The sequence below is a fragment of the Lonchura striata genome, chromosome 19 (genome assembly GCF_046129695.1).
Source record: "Lonchura striata isolate bLonStr1 chromosome 19, bLonStr1.mat, whole genome shotgun sequence".
In the NCBI taxonomy this organism is placed as follows: domain Eukaryota; kingdom Metazoa; phylum Chordata; class Aves; order Passeriformes; family Estrildidae; genus Lonchura; species Lonchura striata.
The window spans coordinates 7,723,632-7,745,008 of record NC_134621.1 but is presented as its reverse complement, the minus strand read 5'-3'; the positions used below and the strand labels follow the sequence as shown (position 1 = coordinate 7,745,008).

The window sequence follows — 21,377 nt, the reverse complement described above, 5'->3', positions numbered from 1 at the left end:
ACTGCAGGTCTCCAAAGGATGACTGACACAGACACAGCTTTCCCCTGTGCAGGGCTGGGGCTGGATGGTTAAAGACTCCTGCACAGCACTGCTGTCAGGCATCTACCCCTTTGACTGCATCCTGTGCACAAAAATAGGGAAAATCCTGGTCAGGCAGTGAGACTGGGCAGTTTTTCCACAACAGCTGTTCCTACCACATCTCTAAGAACCAAGACAAAGAGACTGTAAATATTTAAAATACCATTTATTAATCACTTCCTTGTTTCTTCTGTATAAATGCTACTTAGCTGCTTTGGGAATAGGGCTCCTGAGTTTAAAGTATAGACTAGTACAGCCGCTGTTTCTGTAGGAGAACTATTACAGGTCTGTTCCATCAATCAGCATTTAATTAATGCTCAGTTACACCAATGCTGAGGTAATGGAGAACAGAGTTAGACCTTTGAAATGTCCTCCAATCTGAGGGAATAAAATTTGTAAAGAGAATTTACTCATCTATTAACAAAAAAGAAGAAATTCTCATTGTTTTCTAGGTGGTTTTTGACTAGGTCACTAAAACCTCTCTTTTCTTTTGTTCATGTTCCAGTGTTTTTAAGAGTGACAGAGGACACATTGGTTCTCCCTCTTGTTATCTCTTTTATGCCAGAAAAAACAGTGTATGAAGCTTCTGGGGTTTCCAGTAGCAAAGACCAAAGATAGTCAGTCTAAGATGAAACACCTTTGTTTTTGTTTGAAAAGATCAATCTTACCACAAGGACAAAGACATGGAAAACATTTTAGGTGCTCTGCTTGCATTGAAAACTTTTAATTCAAAGGTCCAGGTTTGGCTAAGCCAAATTCAGGCAAAATTATGAACCTTGCATACAATCAGAACTGTACCTTCCTTCACTGCCACAGACACAGCAATTCTGTTTGTAAAGATGCAGACTTGACCTAGGTGTGTTTGTTCTTCCTGAGCAAGAAATTAAGTCAGGAACAAGATCTGTCTTTAAACAGTCAGTAGAGTTTCCCTATCACAGCTGTCACTGTTAAGAAAAAGTAAACACTGCAGAAGGACATTTACAATAAGTGCAGTGGTCACAGCGTTCAGCCACTGCTCTTTAGTCTTTTGCATTTAGCAATTCAGAGAAATCTGCTGATAGCCTTTGAGACTATTTCCATCCTTCTCCCTTCTGCATTCAGTACAGCTCATCCATTAACATTTCTGCTGAGTGCCCTTTAGTTGATTTGAACGTGCCAGGGCTGTTTGCTGAGTCTGTCCTGTCATTTTAAAATCCAAGCACAATTTAAACATACTGAACCAGCACCAGGAAAGGTACCTTATTCTCTTCCATTCTGTCTCAATGATTCTGACACTTATTAATTTTCCTTTAGCATCTATTTTTAGCTCTGTCCTAACCACCATGGTCCTTGGTAAAGGATACTCTTCTAAATACGTAGCTGATCCTCTTCCCATTCTCTTCAAGATACCCTGTGACAAATGGATTAATCTCTGCTCTGGTCATCCTCTGTGGAGACAGGGAACCCTCCAAAAGTCAGAAGAGCTCCACAAAGACTGTGGCAGATGACCACAGCGTCTTTCTCTAACTTTACAGATTGGTTTCCAGGCAGTTGGTCAAGCTCTGGTCATGAACACTCAGGGCAGAGAGTGAAATGGAAAAGCAATTTATGTCCACTTCATCAATGCACATTCAGTCTTTTTACACCAGGAGAAAGTAAGATGCCATGTTTCAGATAGTAGCTTCTGACAATACTCCACCTTTGATTTAGAAAGAAGATGGGATGGGGAAAATTCACATAAGGAAAAAGCCATTTAGAAACAACAAGAGTCCTGAGAACTATGAGTAATTTGGCCAATTTCCAGACAGATATAACAGGTATTTCCATACAGGTATGACACTTTCACATGATGTCTGCTGTGCTGATTAATGCACCAAACTGTCACAATATGTTGACAAACCTTCCCTACTGAAGAGGAACCTGTTTATTTTATTGTTAATCCTCCTACTGTAAATCAGCTTCGTGGATTTGCATAAATCCTTTTGTTCCCAATGCACAGATTACCCAGGATGCAGACTTTACTACATAGGCAGTGCATACAATCTGTACACCTGGAGAATTTCCTGCATATCATTTCCTGTTTTTCAGTTATTCTGACTAACCTAATTGCTCTTCACTGCAAAGAGCAGGGCTCTCTGGAAGCCAGGAAGTGTATTTGAAGATCACCTTAGGTGTGATGCATCCCAGCATGTTTTCTGCACCTGGGTTACTTCAAAAGGTCAGATACAGAGTATAGATAGATATAGTATATCAAAAACCTTCTCTTGAGGATTTTATTTTGTGGCATGTGTATGTGAGCTTTCTCACTGCTGTCTGTGCCTCAGGTAGAGCTCAGAGAGCCTTAATAAGTGTTAGAGCAGTTTAATTTTCAAAAAAAAAAAAAAAAAAAGATTCTTATAATTCACACTATTTTATTTAAATATTTGAATATTTTATGCCAAACAGGAGTCAATGTGGCTAGCACAGGGCTGTTGGCAACTGGAGTCCCCAGTTTAAGCAGAAATCACTGTAAAGAAACAGTGTTTGCTTCCAGACCAAGTAGGTTTGTCAGAATGTTTTGTGCTATCATCTAGTCTGACAGCATTATCTCAAAGTGTTGATTCAGACCTGTCTTGAAGATGCACTTCGGAACATCTTGATCAGCAAGCTCGTTTCCTTCCCAGCCCTGCTCTGCTATTCAGACTCCCACCTTGCAGGAATGCTGAGCACTTTAGCCCCAATTCAGCAAAACTGAACTGCCAGTTCAGAATTCTGCAGGTTCAAACCCTCTGTCTGTCAAAAAACTTGCTGGTTCTCTATTTTCTGTTTGCTAGCCTTAAGCCCTTAGAGCTTCTCTCAAAGCTATGGCCATTGTCTCAGGAATATTATGCTATAGCTTGGGAGGACTGATTCAATAATACCCTGGCATTCCACTCAAATATCTTAAACATTTTACACCTACTCTCAGTAGCTTCTTCCACTGCTTAGCTCTTACAGGTAACAGACTCAAACAATAAATTAACAACCCTATTGAAGAAAACCTGTGGTAGTGAATGAAAATGGCAGATTTTTACTCTGCTTGTAGAAGTTAAGAATGAAATGTACTTTTACTGTAGAATTCTATAGATGGTTAAAACCCAGAAAAATGACAATTTTTACATCCCTTATGCTTTCAGATTAATTTCCAGTCAATCCTGTTAAAACAGATGCCCCAAATCATACGGGACTTTTTGAGGAGAAAGAAATATGTTTTAAGTTCAACAAATCACAGCTATATGCATTCAATTTGAGCCTTTTACTCAACCCCACTTCTGTTCAACAGAAACCACCAATGCTTTTATCTTAACACACCGAGACCCTACTAACATCCCCAGGAGCACCCATCTCAGTTCTTAGCACAGCTGAGCCCTGGTTTTTTTTCTCCTTCATTGCCTTTACCAATAGTATAAACTCTGCCACATGTTTCAGAATATCCATCAGTGCTGGGCTACACTCAGGCAGAGAAGCTGTGCAGGTTATACCAGACTTCCTTGCAACAATGCTTGTTTTTAAGATCTTCCCCTGCCTTTCAGAAAGCTGACACCTTTTATTTTTTTTGTTTGGTTGTCTTTGAGTTGATCAATTTTCAGCAGAAGTAAGGAAGTTTATCAAGCTTGTCAGCATCACAAACTCTGGAACTGCATGCTGTAATTTCAGTGGAACACCAGAAGGCCCTGGCTGTACATGGATCACAAGCAAAGCTCAGCTTTGCTGAGAAATGTGTTCCTCCTTTTTCCCCACTTTGGGAAGTGCTGACCATTCCCAGGGCTGTCCATACATGAAGTTCCTGTGCAGGTTAATACACAGAACACCCAAACCAGACACATTCCAGATCAGCCTGTCACCTCTCCCGCTTCATCATCAGCTGTGAATCAGTCTTGGCACATGCAAAGCAGTGAAAGGATGTGCCCAGAACTTTGCTGAGGTGCTGTATAGACCCTTTTTGATTAAAGATTTTCATAGAACTGCCAAATCCTTTTTTCTTATCCAGCTACCTTGAACTCAGATTTTCAAACTAATTCCACAGAGAGCTCTGGCAAGAAATCTCTACTGCAAGCAAAAATATCAAATGTAAAACACTTCATAGTCATGTTGTAGGCTATTCTTAACTTGGGAAACTTTGCACCAGAAGCTTTATTTCCCTTCCCCACCGCTCTTGAGAATAGTACTGAAAAAACTAAGAAAATATTAATTATTACAGGATGCTGCGTTTCTCAAGAGGCCTCAGGAAAGTCATACATTTCTTGTCTGCTCCTGCATGAACAGGGCTCTACAGTGGAAATCAATGTCATGACTCTCACTTAAACAGGATTTTACCACCTCAAACCTTGTGTTGGTTCAGAAGAACACCGGGGAGCCACCTTCTTCAGCATGAACTTAGTTGGTAAGTGCTCCATCAAATACTTCCTGTTACTGCTCAGATTTGAGCCTTTTTCCCTAAATTAAAACAGAGCCTGGTGCTGCCTCCCTGCCTACAGGGCTGGGGTGAGCAACTGCTCCCAGACTGCTCTGCAAGCTACTGGGAGATTTCAAATCCCCATCTAATGCCTGGTCAACTCCATCTGATGTCCACAAATGATGAAAACAGGACAACAAGCTCAATACAGCATGGTAAAATCTGTCTTCTAAAGCCTCCAGTTGCACGTTTGGTGTATCACACTGTTGCATTCCTATTTGCAACAGCAAAGAGGAAAAAAGCAGGGACGAGAGCAGCATTGCTCTCTACCACTCCAAGACACTCTTTTTGTAACACTTGCTGACTGAGAGCCAAGCCTGCTAGAATATAAGCCTTTTTTCAGATCTCCTGCCATGTGATAGCCTGAATATTCATTACCTATTAAAAGCTTTGAAAGTGTAAATTCATCCCACAATCAAGTGAACTGATTTATTCACACAGCTGAGTCACACTCATTTACAGTCTGTGACCTAAATCTATTAATCTGGCACCAAAAAAACCCAGTATATTTTATTATTTTATTTCAGTCATATTAGTTGAGCAAAGATGAATATTTTAAAATTGTGTGAGGTTTTCCTTTCAAGCAGTGCTGACACATTGTACTAAACCTGCTTTCCTTGCTGATCCCAAGAAGTGGTGCAGGCATTGCTCATGTTATCTGGCATGGAGTGACCCATTTAACAGAGAGTGCACAAAATCTTCATGGGAATCACATCAGCTCTTTACTAAGAGTCTCTGAAGTGCCAAGCAGCAGATAACACGGAAACCTCTCTTAAAGAGGAACTATAACTCCCTCATTAATAACAGAAAGCCCAACAGCCAGTTCTGACAGAGGGGAAAATTGCTCTGTGGAGAGCAATGCATTATTGTGTCTAGCACCTCGAGTCTTTTCCTAGGGCCAAAGCTACTAAGTCTCTGCTGTACTTGGGGAAATAAAATCACATTTTCAAAAATGACTGGAGTATTTTAGAGCCACTGATTTTTTAGTAGAACTAGAGAGTCATTAAATACAGTGTAGGGGGTAACATTTAAAATGCTGTCGAAATTTAATCTTTTGACAGCCTCTCCTTTCCTCTCCATTTGATAGCTGTGGTATTCCTTGAGTCCATCGCTGATATCATAAATAGCTCCATAAGCTTGTGAAGAAAGCTGGAGTTTTTAAAAGGTTGAAGTTCAGTACTGTGCTGAAATTGCAATCATAATCTAATTACAGTGTGCACTGAGCACACGCTTTGGGTCTTAAAATCCATTTCCATTCCAGGCTGGCAGTTTACTCCTAGAAATCAATTCCTGCTTGTGGGTATTAAGATACATACAGGTACTCCCTCAAACAGTGACACCCTGTTTCACAGGGTGCACTTCACCACTATTTCCTCTGCATTCACTCACAGCTGTCCATATGTTTGCAATCCTTCTGAAGGGAACATCCTTCTTCCCCCTTCCCTATGAGATCATTCTGCCCAACTGGTTTAGGGAACCCACAGGTTGGAGCTGATGGTGGCACAGTGCTACTGACAGCAGGTTCACCAAAGTTAAGCAGGAGTGATGACTGACAAGACTGTAAAATGGGAATGTTTCTACCAGCAGCAAGAGTGGGAGAAAGAACACAGAGGACAAAGAAGAGAAATTAAAGTGGAAATAGTATTTGGTTCATGAAAGAAGTACCTTCTGTGACAGGCACACGTGTTATTCAATGTATGACAAAACTTTCTAAGGCACTGTGAGCTGTAAAGCAGTTACACATGTGAAAAGGGAAGGGAGGCACCAGCTCAGTGAGGTTCCACTTCAGTGGCACTTCAAAGGACTCTGAGAACAAGCCTCTTTATCCAAAATCACTGCTCCCAAAAGGCCGGTTCTGCAGCTTTGCTCTGCAGAGTGTGCTCAGCCTGGAAACATCTCTGGATGCCCAAAAGAGTAACTGCCAGTGTCTGTTCAGCATCCTGTGCCATCCAGAAGTCTGGAAGATTAATCTGATGCTCATGGTCCTTCCAAAACAAAGTCAAACAGGGCAGGGGGTGGCAGGTGTGGTGTGATGCAAAATCAGACCTAATGTTTCACAACTGTTATCCATGGCAACTCCCCCCGCCCCTGTAGAAAGGGATCTGAAATGTGTCTCTTTACCCTTCTTCCCTAAAATAGAGACATCACCAATTTCTTGCTATGGGAGGAGTCTACCCTCCTACTCTCTTTACCCTGTACCACAAATCCAGGGAAGCAGCTCTACAGAACAGTGCAACATCTACAAAATGCAAGCAGTGTCAGGCACTGAAATAGGAGCAGTGCCACCAAACAGAATGTATTGCTAAAGACTCGCTGCAGCAGCCAACTGCAATAAACCCAAAGGTAATTTATAGCCACATTATGCCACCAACTCAATCAAGCAAGCTTTTCACCTGAAATGTTGTGTAAATCATTTGTGTTTACGACCACTTAGACCAATCCCTCCAAAGCTCCCTTCCCTTCCAAACAGGTGCTATTTTGCTGTAACAACCAGAGCTTAACAATCACCCTCACTTAAACAGGAGCACCCACCAAAAAGCACAAGCCACAGTGCGTCCAGAACTGAAGCTGTCGCTGTAGATGGAAGGAATAAACCCAGAGAATAACACAGTGAGGCCAGAACAACACACACTACTTCAGACATTCTCCAGCAAAATCAGTGCCCAGGCAGAGTTGTGATGCTGCAGAGTGCCAGTGGGGATTGCCTGCTCTGTTCGTGATCCCTCCCTTGAGGCACCATCGATCCTCCTGCATTAAATATTCCTGCTGCCTGGTGCCCTCCTCCTCAAACCACTCTGTGGCCCCAGGCAGCAGACTGAAAGCAGCAATTTGGCCCCAGTTTGGTGCCAATGAACCGAATATTCAGTGCCCACCCCAAAGAAACAGCTGATACAGAGCATCACCAGTCTCCACCACCCACTGAGGGAGAACCAGACAGGAGTACCACGAGGATGCTTCCACACACCAGGATTGTCAGGCTTCTGAAAACATATTTAGAATGCCACAGGGGGAAAACATTACTTCTGGGAAAAGAAGTGCAGTTGGCAGTAGTGAGGCCAAGAGTACAAGAAAAATACAGTAAGAGAAATCACATGGGCTTATGCACACAGAAAAAGAAATCTGTGCCACGACCTCTGGCAAAATGCAAGAAATTTGTGAATATTTGATCTTTTCCAGAGGTTATGTGGGTCAGTATCTAAATCAAGAAACAAATGATCTGCATCTGCCAGCATTTGCACCACAACAGTAACTTGACCTATGCCAAATTCTCTGTACATAGCAAATTGTCTTTTCACCCATTGGAAAGACACTGTGGGCTCAGTTAGAGCCAAAGCTTCCAGTCTGGGTGACAGTCCAGAAATCCTCTTGAGTATTGGCAGAGTCACCAGTCAAGGTGACTACAGGACACAAGAGAGGTGACAGATTATTGATAAAAAATCTGCCACCCCTAAGGTCACACTGGCAGTTACAGATGCATTCACCTTCAAATTTAGACCTGCTCAAATGACAGCTGCCAACAGCAGACTGCTCTAACCAATTTCATTCTCTCTCTAAACAAGCCACATCCAAATGTCTGAAGCAAATATCACAGCACTTTCCAGTGAGATGCAGCTGACTGTGTAGAGAGGAGTTTGGCAAAGAGCACTCAATTCCCAGGGGAGGAAGCAAGATGCAGTTTTCCTCAGTGGAAACTTCCAGGCCTTGTAATTGCTCAGCAGGAAAAGCAAAACTGGCATTATCAAAGCTCCTTTGAAGATGTGTCCCAAAGCACTCCTCAATTTTTTATTTTCAAGCAATCCCAGAGAGAACTGAGGAATGAAACACACAATTCACTCTTCATGCTGGAGGCTAAAATTCACAAGTTTCCCCCATGTCTGACTGCAATAAATGAATCATAGCCAAACAAACATTCATGGACCATAATCCTAAATTCTCTTGTACCACACTTTAAAGCTGTTCCTACTTCCTGCACAAACTCACTGATTTTCTTTTCGTGCAGATTACATTGTCTAGTCTCTTACATGGCTTGGTATTATTCATGGTTTTGCTTTACCTGTTGCTTTATTTTCCCCACAGTTCTGGAGAACTGCAACCTGGATAACACAACTCCATTAGGCAGAGAATTGAACAACACATTTTTCCTTTCTCCAACATTCACAAAGTCTCTGCACTTGTTCAATACATAACTTGGTAAAAAAATTGATTTTTCAGCTTTCTTACCAAGTAAAGGAAATCAAACCCATTTATTCTTTTTCATGTTTCTCAGAAGAAAACAGAAAAAAGCTTTGTGTTGAACAAAATTTTATGTTTGGAGCATTTTGACTTGTTGTTTGCCAAGTATTCAGATTTAAATTTTGTCAATAAAAAGCTAGCTTCAAATGAAATCCATCAAGATATCATACTTACAAAAAAACCCAAAAAGTGAAGTTAATTACATTCCTACCTCTTTAAGGCAAAAACAATGTGCCAGACTCATAAAGCAATTGTTAAAGAATTTGCATAAAGTGTGCAGCAAAATTCTTCTACAGGTTTCTACTGTTCCCAGTAGGTTACAACACAGAAAACTGGCCTCAGCAACATATCCCAACATACACACCCTATATATTAGGCTTAAAACTGCCCATATAGTCACTTGCTACTAAACTAGCAAAGTCACCAATATTTTGGGACAGTTTCTCAAATCTATTAATACCATGCAAACACATGGACAAAGCTGTTTGCATGTTTGTTTGGATATTTTATCATAACAACAGAAGTGCCACTGGAAAATAATATCCCATGTTCCAGAAGCCATCTGGATCCCACTGGGGAGGGACAGCTCCTCTGGAGGTGATGGAACACCACCAGAATGTCCCCCAGAGGAGAAAAAACCAAGTGTGACAAAGCAGATGTATATGTGATGTTATGGAATACTTGAAAAAACACATATATAAGTACTGAAATGTAGATCACTCTGAAACACCCCTCATCTCACCAGGCCAATATTCTCTGCATTCCAGAGCACACCATTCCAGTACACTTCCTTGTAATTTCAGGAATCCTATCAAAGAAAAGTCTCACCCATTTCTAAGCTTTTCACTTGACACCCTAAAGCCATAATGCTTCACCCAAACTCAACTGTCAAAGCAGCCTTAAAATCCAAGGAGTACACTGCAATTTTCCCAGTGCCTGCATTTGGTGTGCTGTGCATCAACCCCCGTTTCCCTTGCTGTACTTTGACCCCACAGTTCAGTCCTGTCTCTCATTCTGAGGCTGAACATCCTTCTGAACTGAAACAGATTCAGGGCTTAGGAAGGAGCCTGCTATTTATGAATTTAACTGCACACAAAACGTGAAACCAGCACACATAACTCTACAGAAACACCTGCATTCTCTCCAAGTGAGGCCCTTCAATTGTATCTTGAATACAGTGCTTGGTTTACACTCACACTGCTGATGTAAAACCTTATGTTGGACTAGTAGTGATTGTGTCTGACACTCTTTTATCATTCATGTGCTTAATCACAGCCTGCACTGAGTTAAGCATGTTCAGGGATGAGTGTTTACTCAGCAGCCTGTGCCAGGATCTAGGTCTGAGATCACGTGTGTTCCCAAATACTGCATATTTTAAGAACTGTTAGAACTCCTGAGCAGACAGTCTGGTGAAAAAATCAGATCAAGGATTTTAAAATGTTTGTGAATATCAGTGTTAAAATCAGATAAAATTAATAGGAAACTATACTGTCTACTGCACAGAGAATAAAAACATTAAACATTATAAGGCCTTTTATTTGTTTCCACTTCATTGCTACAAAAGCACTGCTGCTGAGTATGAGTCAATTGTGCTAAATTGCAGGTAACAATGCAATTTAGAAGCCAAAAAAAATTTTGTATTGGGGAGCACCCCCAACAATTCTAGATGGCAGTGGCTTGTTCTCCTTCCAAGACTACCCTGCCTTCCAGCAATTTTAATTTGCTTTTCAGAGCTTAATCATATTAGAGGAATAAAATCAATACATGTGAGAAATCTGAAATCCTCTGTAGGATTTGCAAGAGCAAATTTCTGGAGAACATGCAGGCATATCACAGACAAAGAACAGCAATTTTACAACTTAACAGCATGGACTGAATCAGGATGCAGGGAGAAAAATTTACATATAAAATATCTGGCCCTGCCTGGCAGCTAAATGTTTTGGCACACCACTTACATGTGCTACTTTCCATACTGTACTTTCCATACTGTGCTTCATTCATGCATTTTTTCCACTTTTGCATTTAATGATATGTCAACACAATATCACTGTGCCTGTGCTAAATTCAAACACTGAGGTAGTGATAAAACACCGTCATTTAAATATCAAGAATTACTATCAAAATTGATTGCCTTTCCTTCAGGCATTAAGAATTTACTGTTTCAGATCACTGACTTGTATTGCAAAACACAGCAATAATGAATTCTTAGCTGTATGTGCATCAATTCTTGCTGTACCCCTCAGAGCTCTTACCTTTGAAATGCAAACATTACATAACGAATTAAACTCATGAGTGCACAGCAAACCTACAGCTCCTCTCTCCACCATTGCTTTGGCAAATGTTTCATTAGCACTAAGTACCAAGCTTGCTTTATGTCAGCTGTTTAGAAATACATGCTTAGTTTCAGCATTTACCAGAAGGCTATTTTAAACATATTCACTGCTAGTTTGTATTGAATTAGGGAGCTACAGTGGCTGTACCTTGACTAATCCATAAACTGAGTACTCCACTGTTCCACTTCAGAACTCTATTTTTTCCAGTCACTGTAAATAACATTAAACATCTGGGTCATTAGCAAATAGTTTAAAGGAATCTGAATGCGTGGCAGCCTTGCTGCTGCCTAGAAAACACTGTCACATGGGACATCCTTGATACTGTCTAGGCAAATATTTTATTTTTTCTTTCAGTAATTATTTCCAGGAAAAGAAGTATGCACTTATATGAATGGCAGTATCACTTGATAACACCCTTTTGTTTCCACGTTTCAGTGCCAAAGTCTCTTCTTCTCATGGCTGCAGACTCACATTACCAAGAAGGTATGAGCTATTCTGTCACTGTGCACACTGACAGGAATTTTGATTCCTTTAATTTCTGAGTGCAACTCTGAGCTGCAACATTACAGCCAGGAGCCTGAAATTCACCCAGACTCCTCAGAAATACTCTGGATTATCAGGCAGTAAAATCACAGTCCTGAAATTACAGGAAAAAGCTACTTCTGGAGTGGTTACAGCAGAAGGGCTGTTTGGAGTATGACAACCTCAGCTCCCGGGAGGGATCCGATAGCAAGTCAAAAGGAAGCACCAGGAGTGCCATTAAACTCAGCCACAGCCACAATCCACTGCTGGGACAGCACTGGAGGATGGTACCTTTAACTTGAGCCCTGAATGGGGCTGATGATTGAAAATGACAAAAATGAATGTCAACAAACATCTCCCTGTAACAATTTGTTTTTTTTGGCCAGAAATTTTCATCTGAGAAATTAATGAATTCATGAGTTCAAGTAGTTAATGAGAAATATGTGAACTCCCTTTTACCTATTTCTGTTCTGCACCACTAGTAAACCATTGGCTTTGAGTTACAGTCCATTCATGTGAATAATTGATATTGGACTTTACATTTTATTAGCTGCTAAAGCTCCCTTTCAATTGTGACACTGCTTCAAGTCAAAGAGCAGATCTCACCATAACAAAAATGACTGTGTGAACACCTGCATGGTTTGCACCTCCAAAAGGTGTTTACCTGCCTCAGAAAGAAGTTGTCAACATGCACAGCTTACTTCACTTGTTGCTGAAAACTGAGTGTGGAGTTTAAGTAGAATCTGGCATAATGAAACATCAACTGGCACTACCCTGAAATACACATTCACACAACCCGCTGCCAGAACTGGGGCTTGCTGAACGTGTCACTCACAATGCTCCCAGACACTTGGCTGTACTGCAACGCTTTTCCCAGTGAAAGGGAAGCAGATGGTGAGCGACTCTTGGCATTTCTCAGTGTTGTGTGAAGTGTTTCTTTAGCTAGTGAGCACATGCCATCCCGTCAGGTCGCTTTGGAAACAGCCCTTGGTGTCTTTCTTCCGATTTCTACACAAACGGCAAACACCCCATTGACAAGGAAATTCAGACCCAAGCACAGAAGCAGAAGTCTCAGCGAGGAGTTTCTGTTGTCCTGGAGACAAAGAAGCATCTCTGAGGGATTTATTTTATCCTTTGGTCCTGTTACAGCCTCCGAGTGCCCAATTGCTCATCGATGTCCACGGAGAAAGACTGATGGAGACAACTCACATGCCCACAGTCAGATGGGATGAACAGAGGCCAGAATGTCCAATTGCCTAAAAGTAAAAGCTCCACAGCTGTTTGCATATGAAAGCAGTGCTTGACAGTCAGTCAGGTCTGCTCTAAATTCAGGAATTTAGAGACCTGGTTCTGTTCCTGGCTCTGCTAAATCAATACAATCAAATCCTTTTTTCCTCTAATTGAACCACACTCTTCGCAGGGCAAAGCAAAAGCTTGCAAGCAAACTTGCTAGAACCTATTTGAAGCAGAGGTTTCAAAAGCCATTAAAATAAAATAGAAAAAAAAAAGTTAACCAGAAACATTACAGTTTATTATTTTGACTGTGTGGGTAAGGAGTGCTTTGATTGAAGGGAAAGCTGCTGCCTTGCTGCAACGATTTTGCCTTGGGGCAGTTTTCAGAGAGTTGTTATCTTTCAGAAATAATAAAATTCAGCATGTTGACTACATACCACACACAAGAAAAAAAAAAAAAAAACAGAAAGAAGAAGAAAAAACCCAGAAAAGGCTAAATGCCCTACAAACCCTACTAAAGATAGTATTAAGAATTTGTAGACTTCAAACTTTGGATGGTGGTGGCTCTAAGAAGGTAGAGAAGAGCTGGAAATCTGTGTGTCCTTCATGACAACTGAAGGGACAAATACTCCCTCATTTCATAGACATGATCCCAGGCTACTGTTGGTAAATATCAGAATACTCAGTACACAGTGCTACAAAATAGGACCCTTCCTGTGGCTAGATGAACTCTACAAACAGAATAATATTCTGTTTTTATTTGATTGCACATGAGGGCAAATCAATCTTTCACTGATGCCAATGGAAAAAATTCTTTTGAATGTAGAGGAAGCCCAGGTGGATGAGGCCCAAGAATTTTTGCATAATTAAAAATATAATTAATTTTCATTGACAGTATATATGTTCTAATGTGTTAAAGGGATCTGCTCCCTAACAGTGTCTCCTCAGTTTAATTTCATGAGATGCACTTCCACACAGAACTTGGTAGGTTCCTGCAGATGCAAGGTAGAAAGCACTGTGTTACTTGGGAGAGTAGAATCTCCCTATCTCCAAATATAACTGTGATTCATCATACAAAAAGTTAACTTTAAACAAGCCTTTAAACTAGAATAGTTCACCTGCAGTGGTTGCTCTGGAGTAAATCTGCACTTGGAAAACTAATTCTGCGTTTCACTAGCAAACGTCCTTGGGTGATTTACAAATCCCATTTACTTAGCTGCTCCTTTGAAGTCAAGGGACTTCCAGCACCAACTTCACTGGGCACAGGGAAGTAAACCAGAACAAGTTGTATTATAACACTGATAAATAAAGACTTATGATATATAGGTACTAAGATAGGAAGATAAAACTTCTCTGTCCCAGTTTTACAAATATCTTATCAAACACTGCCAGCTACAACTGAATGAAATAGGAAGCAAGCATTTCTCACCACTGGCACTCCTGTGCCCGCCCAGCAAGGCAGCCCATCCTGAAACTATCACTGACAACTGGTACTTTTCTAGCGCTGTCTTTACTGGAATTTCCAACTTTCTCCTCTCCATTTAAATATTTTTCTGCTAATATACTCCAATTCACTCTAAGCTTATGAGATCATCACCCAAACCCTCTGTAGCATCTCACAGAACACCCACTCCGCTCTCGCAACCTGAAAGTTTCTGAAAACAAAAAGGATTGTTATGACCATCAGTGTCATCCTACTGCAAAACAGCCAGTGGAATGTTGTCAGTCTTCCTCAGTGCTGCACAAGAAAGCCACTGCTCTGCCTCCAAATAAACACAAAAAGCAATTTGGATGCAGTTTATCTGGCAATAAGGATTTAAAAATACTTCTGTTAGTTTCTATAAAATTATACAAGAGACAAATAAACCCAAAATCAATAAAACTTTTTACAGTTACTCATTTCTACTTATTTTGCTTGTTAAAACCACAAACTGAAGCTTCTCATTAAGAAAATGTTTAAGACCTGTGACTATCTGCAAGTAATAAGCCTTCTGTCTACTGAATTCCCGATTTAATTCACAAGCTGTGTTTCATTACAAGTGACAAGCTAGAAATAAGCTATTTGCTCCAACAATTACTTGAATTCACTCTGGCTTTGCTTCCTCTTTGGCATCCCTCTATAAATCACCGTTTCATTAGCTCCTCACATTAATTTGTTTTATTGTAGTCTAAAAGGTTGTTTGACACTGGTTTTTCGAACCTCATTGTAGTCCCAACTTCACTCCTCCTCCCTGGCACCCAAAGTTGCTGGGGCACGTCGTGGGGCATAGAACAGTAAAGTGTAACATCCCAAGAGCTCTCCTAGGAAAGCGTTTCTTGCTGGTTCATTTCGCTGGAGCTGCAGCCCTGGATTGAATCACTGAAGGGAACTGTTTCCAACCAGCGCACGGCGTTGCCCTCCCTGCCTTTGGCCCGAATCCCACTCCCATCTCCACTGATGTCACGATTTACACCGGTCCCACTGACGCAACGCTCCGCCGAGACCGGTGGCGCGACTCCAGATTTACGCTGTGTCACCGAAGGGCTGGAGGGAGGCAGGGATGGATGGAGCCCAAGCTCCCAGCCCATCCCCGGGTTTGGGCTCCTGGGCAGGTGCTCCCCTCCCCATCAGACACCGCCGGCACCGCACTGCCGGTGCCCCAGCGAGCTCAGCTCAGCCAGGACGGGCAGAACCGGGAATAAAAAACACTCCTCGAAAGGAACAGCGGCCGCTCCCTGGAGCCGAGGGGTCAAGGCTGCCCCGAGGGAGGGGGATGCTCCCGGGGACAGACGGAGCCGGGTGTCTTTGGGGAGGGCTCCACGGAAAGGGGGAAGGCGCTGGCGGCCCTGAGGGAAAGGTGAACGGAGGGAGCCCGCGCCACGCGGAAAGGAGCGGACCGGGCTGCCCGGCACGGAGCCGCGGTGGGGCCGGGCGGGGCCGGGCCCGGCGGGCTCTGGGCACGCTCAGCCGGTCAAAGTTGCGTGGGGGCCGGGAGCCGCCGCTCTCACCTCATCCCCTTGGCCGAACTGCAGCCCCAGCGCGACGAAGTGCTCCACTCGGATGAAGCCGTCCGCATCCTCATCGCACACATCGAAAACCTCCTTGAGCTTCCGCAGGAACCGCAGCAGGCTGGCCGGCTCCATCGCGGGCATTAGCTGGAGGCCGGCGGCACGGCCGCGGCCGCAGCAGCCATGATCGCCCGCGCCTTCAGCGGGTGCGTGACATCAGCTCCGGGGAGCGGGGCGGGAGCGACGGCGAGAAGGAGGAGAAAGGGATGGAGGGAGGGATGGAGGAGAGCGGAGGGAGGACGCGAGCCCCGGCGGAGGGAGGGAGGGAGCGACGGGCGGGAGAACAATAGGGCAGAGCTGGAGGATGGCGCTGAGGGAGGCGCGGCCGCCGCCAGGGGGCGCCGCGGGCAGCAGGGAGACCCCGGCGGGGCCGGGCGGGACGGGGACACAGAGAGCGGGGACAGGGACAGAGAGAGGGGACACAGAGAACAGGGACAGGGACAGGGAGAGGGGACACAGAGAACAGGGACAGGGGACACAGAGAGCGGGGACAGGGAGAGGGAGAGGGGGACACAGAGACCGGGGACAGGGGACACAGAGAGCGGGGACAGGGACAGGGAGAGGGGACACAGAGAACAGGGACAGGGACAGAGAGAGGGGACACGGAGACCGGGGATAGGGACAGGGAGCGGGGACACGGAGACCGGGGACAGGGGACACAGAGACCGGGGACAGGGACAGGGACAGGGGACACAGAGAACAGGGACAGGGACAGAGAGAGGGGACACGGAGACCGGGGATAGGGACAGGGAGCGGGGACACGGAGACCGGGGACAGGGGACACAGAGACCGGGGACAGGGACAGGGAGAGGGGACACAGAGAACAGGGACAGGGGACACAGAGAGCAGGGATAGGGACAGGGAGAGGGGACACAGAGACCGGGGATAGGGACAGGGAGAGCGGGGACAGGGACAGGGAGAGGGGACACAGAGACCGGGGACAGGGACAGGGAGAGGGGACACAGAGACCGGGGACAGGGGACACAGAGAGCGGGGATAGGGACAGGGAGAGGGGACACAGAGACCGGGGATAGGGACAGGGAGAGCGGGGACAGGGACAGGGAGAGGGGACACAGAGAGCGGGGACAGGGACAGGGAGAGGGGACACGGAGACCGGGGACAGGGGACACAGAGAGCGGGGACAGGGACAGAGAGAGGGGACACAGAGAACAGGGACAGGGGACACAGAGACCGGGGACAGGGACAGGGAGAGCGGGGACAGGGACAGGGAGAGGGGACACAGAGACCGGGGACAGGGGACACAGAGAACAGGGACAGGGACAGGGAGAGGGGACACAGAGAGCGGGGACAGGGACAGGGAGAGGGGACACGGAGACCGGGGACAGGGGACACAGAGAGCGGGGACAGGGACAGGGAGAGGGGACACAGAGAACAGGGACAGGGACAGGGAGAGGGGACACGGAGACCGGGGACAGGGGACACAGAGAGCGGGGACAGGGACAGGGAGAGGGGACACAGAGAACAGGGACAGGGGACACAGAGAGCGGGGACAGGGACAGGGGACGGGGACACAGAGACCGGGGACAGGGACAGGGAGAGGGGACACAGAGACCGGGGACAGGGAGAGGGAGAGGGGGACACGGAGACCGGGGACAGGGACAGGGGACACAGAGAACAGGGACAGGGAACACAGAGACCGGGGACAGGGAGGGCACGGGGACACAGAGAACAGGGACCGGGACAGGGAGAGGGGACACAGAGAACAGGGACAGGGGACACAGAGACCGGGGACAGGGACAGGGGACGGGGACACAGAGACCGGGGACAGGGGGACGGGGACCGGGGGACAGTGGCACGGAAGCCGCCCGAGGAGCGAGGGAACGGGCAGGGAGCGAGGCAGGAGGACAGCAGGACAGCAGCAGCGGCCCGGGACGCAGCTAGCTTGGCATCCCCCGGGCTCTGCGACAGCGGACGGACCCGTGTGCAGCCCCTTCACTTCTCCATACCATATAAAACACCAGCCACACTGCAGTATTTTTTCTTAGAAAAAGCCTGGTGTGAACAGTTCCAGGCTAGAGGGAAAAGCCGCGTGTAGAGTTAAGGCACAATTGAGGAAAGCAGGACGAGCGCGCTCCCCGCGCCGCGCTGCGCTCAGGCGGGCAGGCAGAGCCGTGGGAAGGGTTCCCTCGGCTGGGCACTGACACTGCCCAGCCCCGCTTTAATCGGACCGAGCGGGAACGAAAGGACATCCCTGCCTTTGCACGATTCCTCGTTAGAGCCGCCTGCAACTGCTGTGCTCCATGGCTGGGTTTTAATTTGATCTCTCTGCTCGGCCCCTTTTCTTCCTCTCAAGAGTGTTCCGGACTGCCTTCGCAGCCCACAGCTGTGAGACCGGGGGTGGTTCTGGGTTCTGCACCGTGCCTCAGAGCAGGCATGACGAGTCCAGCTCCCGGGGAGGAAGGAGCTCTGCCTGAGTCGGGCTCAGGTACTCACTGCCGCTGCCAGCACTCCTTTCCTGCTGTAGATGCTGAGTGCAGGTGACCATCAATCACTGAGTGACATCCTGTAGGTGATTGATAAAGCTGTCCAACTAAAATGACCATGTAAGTGAAACAGGTTTTGAATCGAGACAGTATCCATTCATTTGCTTCTTGCAGTAGGAGAGGTCCATATGGCCCTTAGCAACCCTGAAAATTCCATGATTAGAGCAATCTGCTCAAATTTATCTCTTTTGTAGAAACCAATGTGTTCTCAGGAAGTTTTATTTCTTTGAGCAGGAGTCTCATCCCTTTTATGTGCAAATTCTAGGTTTGGAAAGAGGCTAGCTTGACAGTCCTGGAGCTTGCAAATCAGTTGTCAATCAACAACACAGTGACAGCAATACAATTCCCCACATAGCCACCCTCAGAGAGATAAGGAGCTGATTCCAGAGCCTCTGCCACTTTGATCTTCCTTTATTTCTTACAAAAAAAGTCATGGAACAGTTCTCCTTTCCCTCACTGATGTACTAAACGGTCTTTCCAGTCTGGGGAAAAAAAAAAAAATCAAAGTGCAGAGATCAGAGATATGAACCTTGGGAAGCACAGAATTTCTGAAGAGATATGAGATGTGAAAGGAAAAAGGGAAGCAGAATATTTGATCAGCAATCTTCTCTGAAGCTGTCTAGTTAGAGCAGGATTCTTGAGATGTGGGGATGTTTAGCTTTTATCTCGAGACCCTTGAACTCTTCAGGTTCTGTGGGGATTGAGCTCAGCACACCCCTGGGGGACACCTATTCAAAAATCTGTGAGTTGGTAGCCCTTGGAGTAGTCTGACTGCTCTGAAGTCAGTTCAACCTCTTCAAAGGCTCAGAGCACAGCTGTGTCACTGCCCCACCTCGTTTGCTGAGATTGTCTTTGCTCAGATTGCTCTGACTCCCCTCTTTGTGTGAAGGTGGGCAGCTGTGCAGGCCCAGCCTGGGAAGTGAAGTCACAATAAATATTGTGGTAAGGAAAAAAAAAAAAAAAGTAATATTCCTGTTTGTCACGACCAGAGGAAGAGTTCCCACCCCTCAGACGGGTTGTGCTCAGTTTCATGAAATCCAGTTAATTTCCACTGACTCTCCTTTATTCTCTGCTGGAAGATGAAGGAACTTGGTCTAGCTATGCAAGTAAGGGGCAACATGGATTTAGATTAAAACTGTCATCATTAAAATCTGTGTCAATCTTGCACTAATTTGGAAGGGGCAGATGGAGGGGAAGATTTTAGTTTAGACACTATGGTTTGGGGAATTAGTGCTGAAGTTCAAGAGCTGCCACAGACAGCCTGAGTACCAGCAAGCACTGGAATTAAGCTGATATGAGAGCTGGAGAGGTTGTAGAAGCTGTCATTACAGACAGCTGAATATGTGGAGCAAATACCTGACAGCTGGGAGATGATTTGATAGCACTGAACACGAGAGAATTGGGATGAGAGATGCTGTCAGTAAAGATCTGTGAGCTTAAAGCTGGGGGTGTCCTATGGGGACTAAAATCAGGACAGTGAACCAAACACTTTCCACCCACTTGCTGGGCAGCTGCTCTGCCAAGGTGAAGTTTTTAGGGCTGAATCCAGGAAGTTGTTGTTCCTTGCTCATCCCTGCTTCTCCACTTAGGGCATGCACCAGTGGGCTATTTTTCCTTATTTACCTTACTGGTATATATAACTACTTGTTTAATCAGAGGTACTTTGCAACGTGAAATAAATATTTTACATACTGCCACTCTAGTTTCCTTCTAGAACTTGAAATATGACTAGTGGTGGTGCTACCATATTTGCATGAACAAATAGTTCAAGAGGAAATATTTCTTTGCATACCAGAGGCCATGGCTGTCATTTGCAGGATTTCTTTACAATCATCTGCTTTTCCATCAATGTCAGTTCCACTCACATAGAAAATTACAATCTGGTGTCAGAAACACTGTCAGAGGAGGGCACTCAGGGCTGATGGCCCTATCTGCAATTCTGGTTGTGTTTCAGCCACATCCAGAGGCCCAGCCCCTAAGAACAGCTTCACAGTACAATTTCTCTTTATGCTATACACAATATAGCCCTCCTTGAATATTTGGCTTCTCATAGTCTTACTGTATTTTGAATCAAATCCTGCTTCCCATTGACTGCTCTGAGTAACTGTGTAACAGATGTACTTGATCAACTGGACATTCTCTTTAAATGTCACAAACAACAGGTAACAGGCAGAAATAATCAGTTTATTAACCCTTGCCCCTGAGAACTCAAATATATTACTTAAGAGGTAATGGAGTTTTCTCACACTGGCTTAATTAAGTTTAGAACAGAAGCAAGATACTTGATTTTTTTTACTACCTTTCCTCTAATCTTATTTTCTTTTATAAAAAGTTAAACAGCAAGAACAAAACTTAGAAATTTTGGAAAAATGTTTCTACAAGCAAGGATCTTCCTTTGAAATGTTCTTGATGCTATAGGACCTCACCTTGTAAAAGTTTTACTGGATTAATTTTACACAGTATAAATGCTCTTGCCTGATTTCAACAACATTCTTACCAGATTATGAATTAGGCATGAGCAAAACTCTGTCAGATGAGCCCAGCTAGAGAGCAACTGCACTAAATGCAAACACATTAACGCCTTATTTGTTTCTTCTGTACTGCACAAGGACCAAACTACCTGTTCTCCCGAAGTTACTGCTAAAATAAACAATCCTCTGTGGCGGTTCACATAAAGCTGATTCCACTGGGAATTCATAGGATCAAAGGAATATTCCCTGGTGTTTTCAGAGACAGCCCCAGGGTTGCAGATGCCAGGGCCAGCGTTCCCCTGGCATTCCGAGGTCTCCTTACTCCACCGAGTGGTCGGTCACTCCTCTGCACGTCTGTCACCAGCCCAAGGCATCCCCTGCCGAGGCTGCCAAGAAGAATAACACGTAAAGCCAAGGTGAATGGACAAATTTCTCCCTCTTCCACATCCCACAGTCCTCCAGATGCCCTGGGGCAAGGCTTTCTTCTTGCTACATTCCAGAA

The 21,377-nt window shown here is 45.0% G+C and overlaps 1 protein-coding gene across 3 annotated transcripts in view; it reads right to left on the bottom strand.

Moving 5' to 3' along the window:
- The window catches only part of RAB11FIP4 (RAB11 family interacting protein 4), a 117,911-nt gene extending 101,785 nt beyond the window's left edge, over nucleotides 1-16,126 (bottom strand). Inside the window, exon 1 of one of the 3 annotated variants that reach the window (XM_077787378.1) lies at nucleotides 15,841-16,126. In XM_077787378.1, the coding sequence (XP_077643504.1) occupies nucleotides 15,841-15,984 (144 nt within the window). In that variant the 5' untranslated portion in view covers nucleotides 15,985-16,126. The remainder of the gene's footprint in view (nucleotides 1-15,840) is intronic. The other 2 variants (XM_021537790.3, XM_021537782.3) reach the window with 2 other exon arrangements.
- Nucleotides 16,127-21,377: the final 5,251 nt, after the last annotated feature.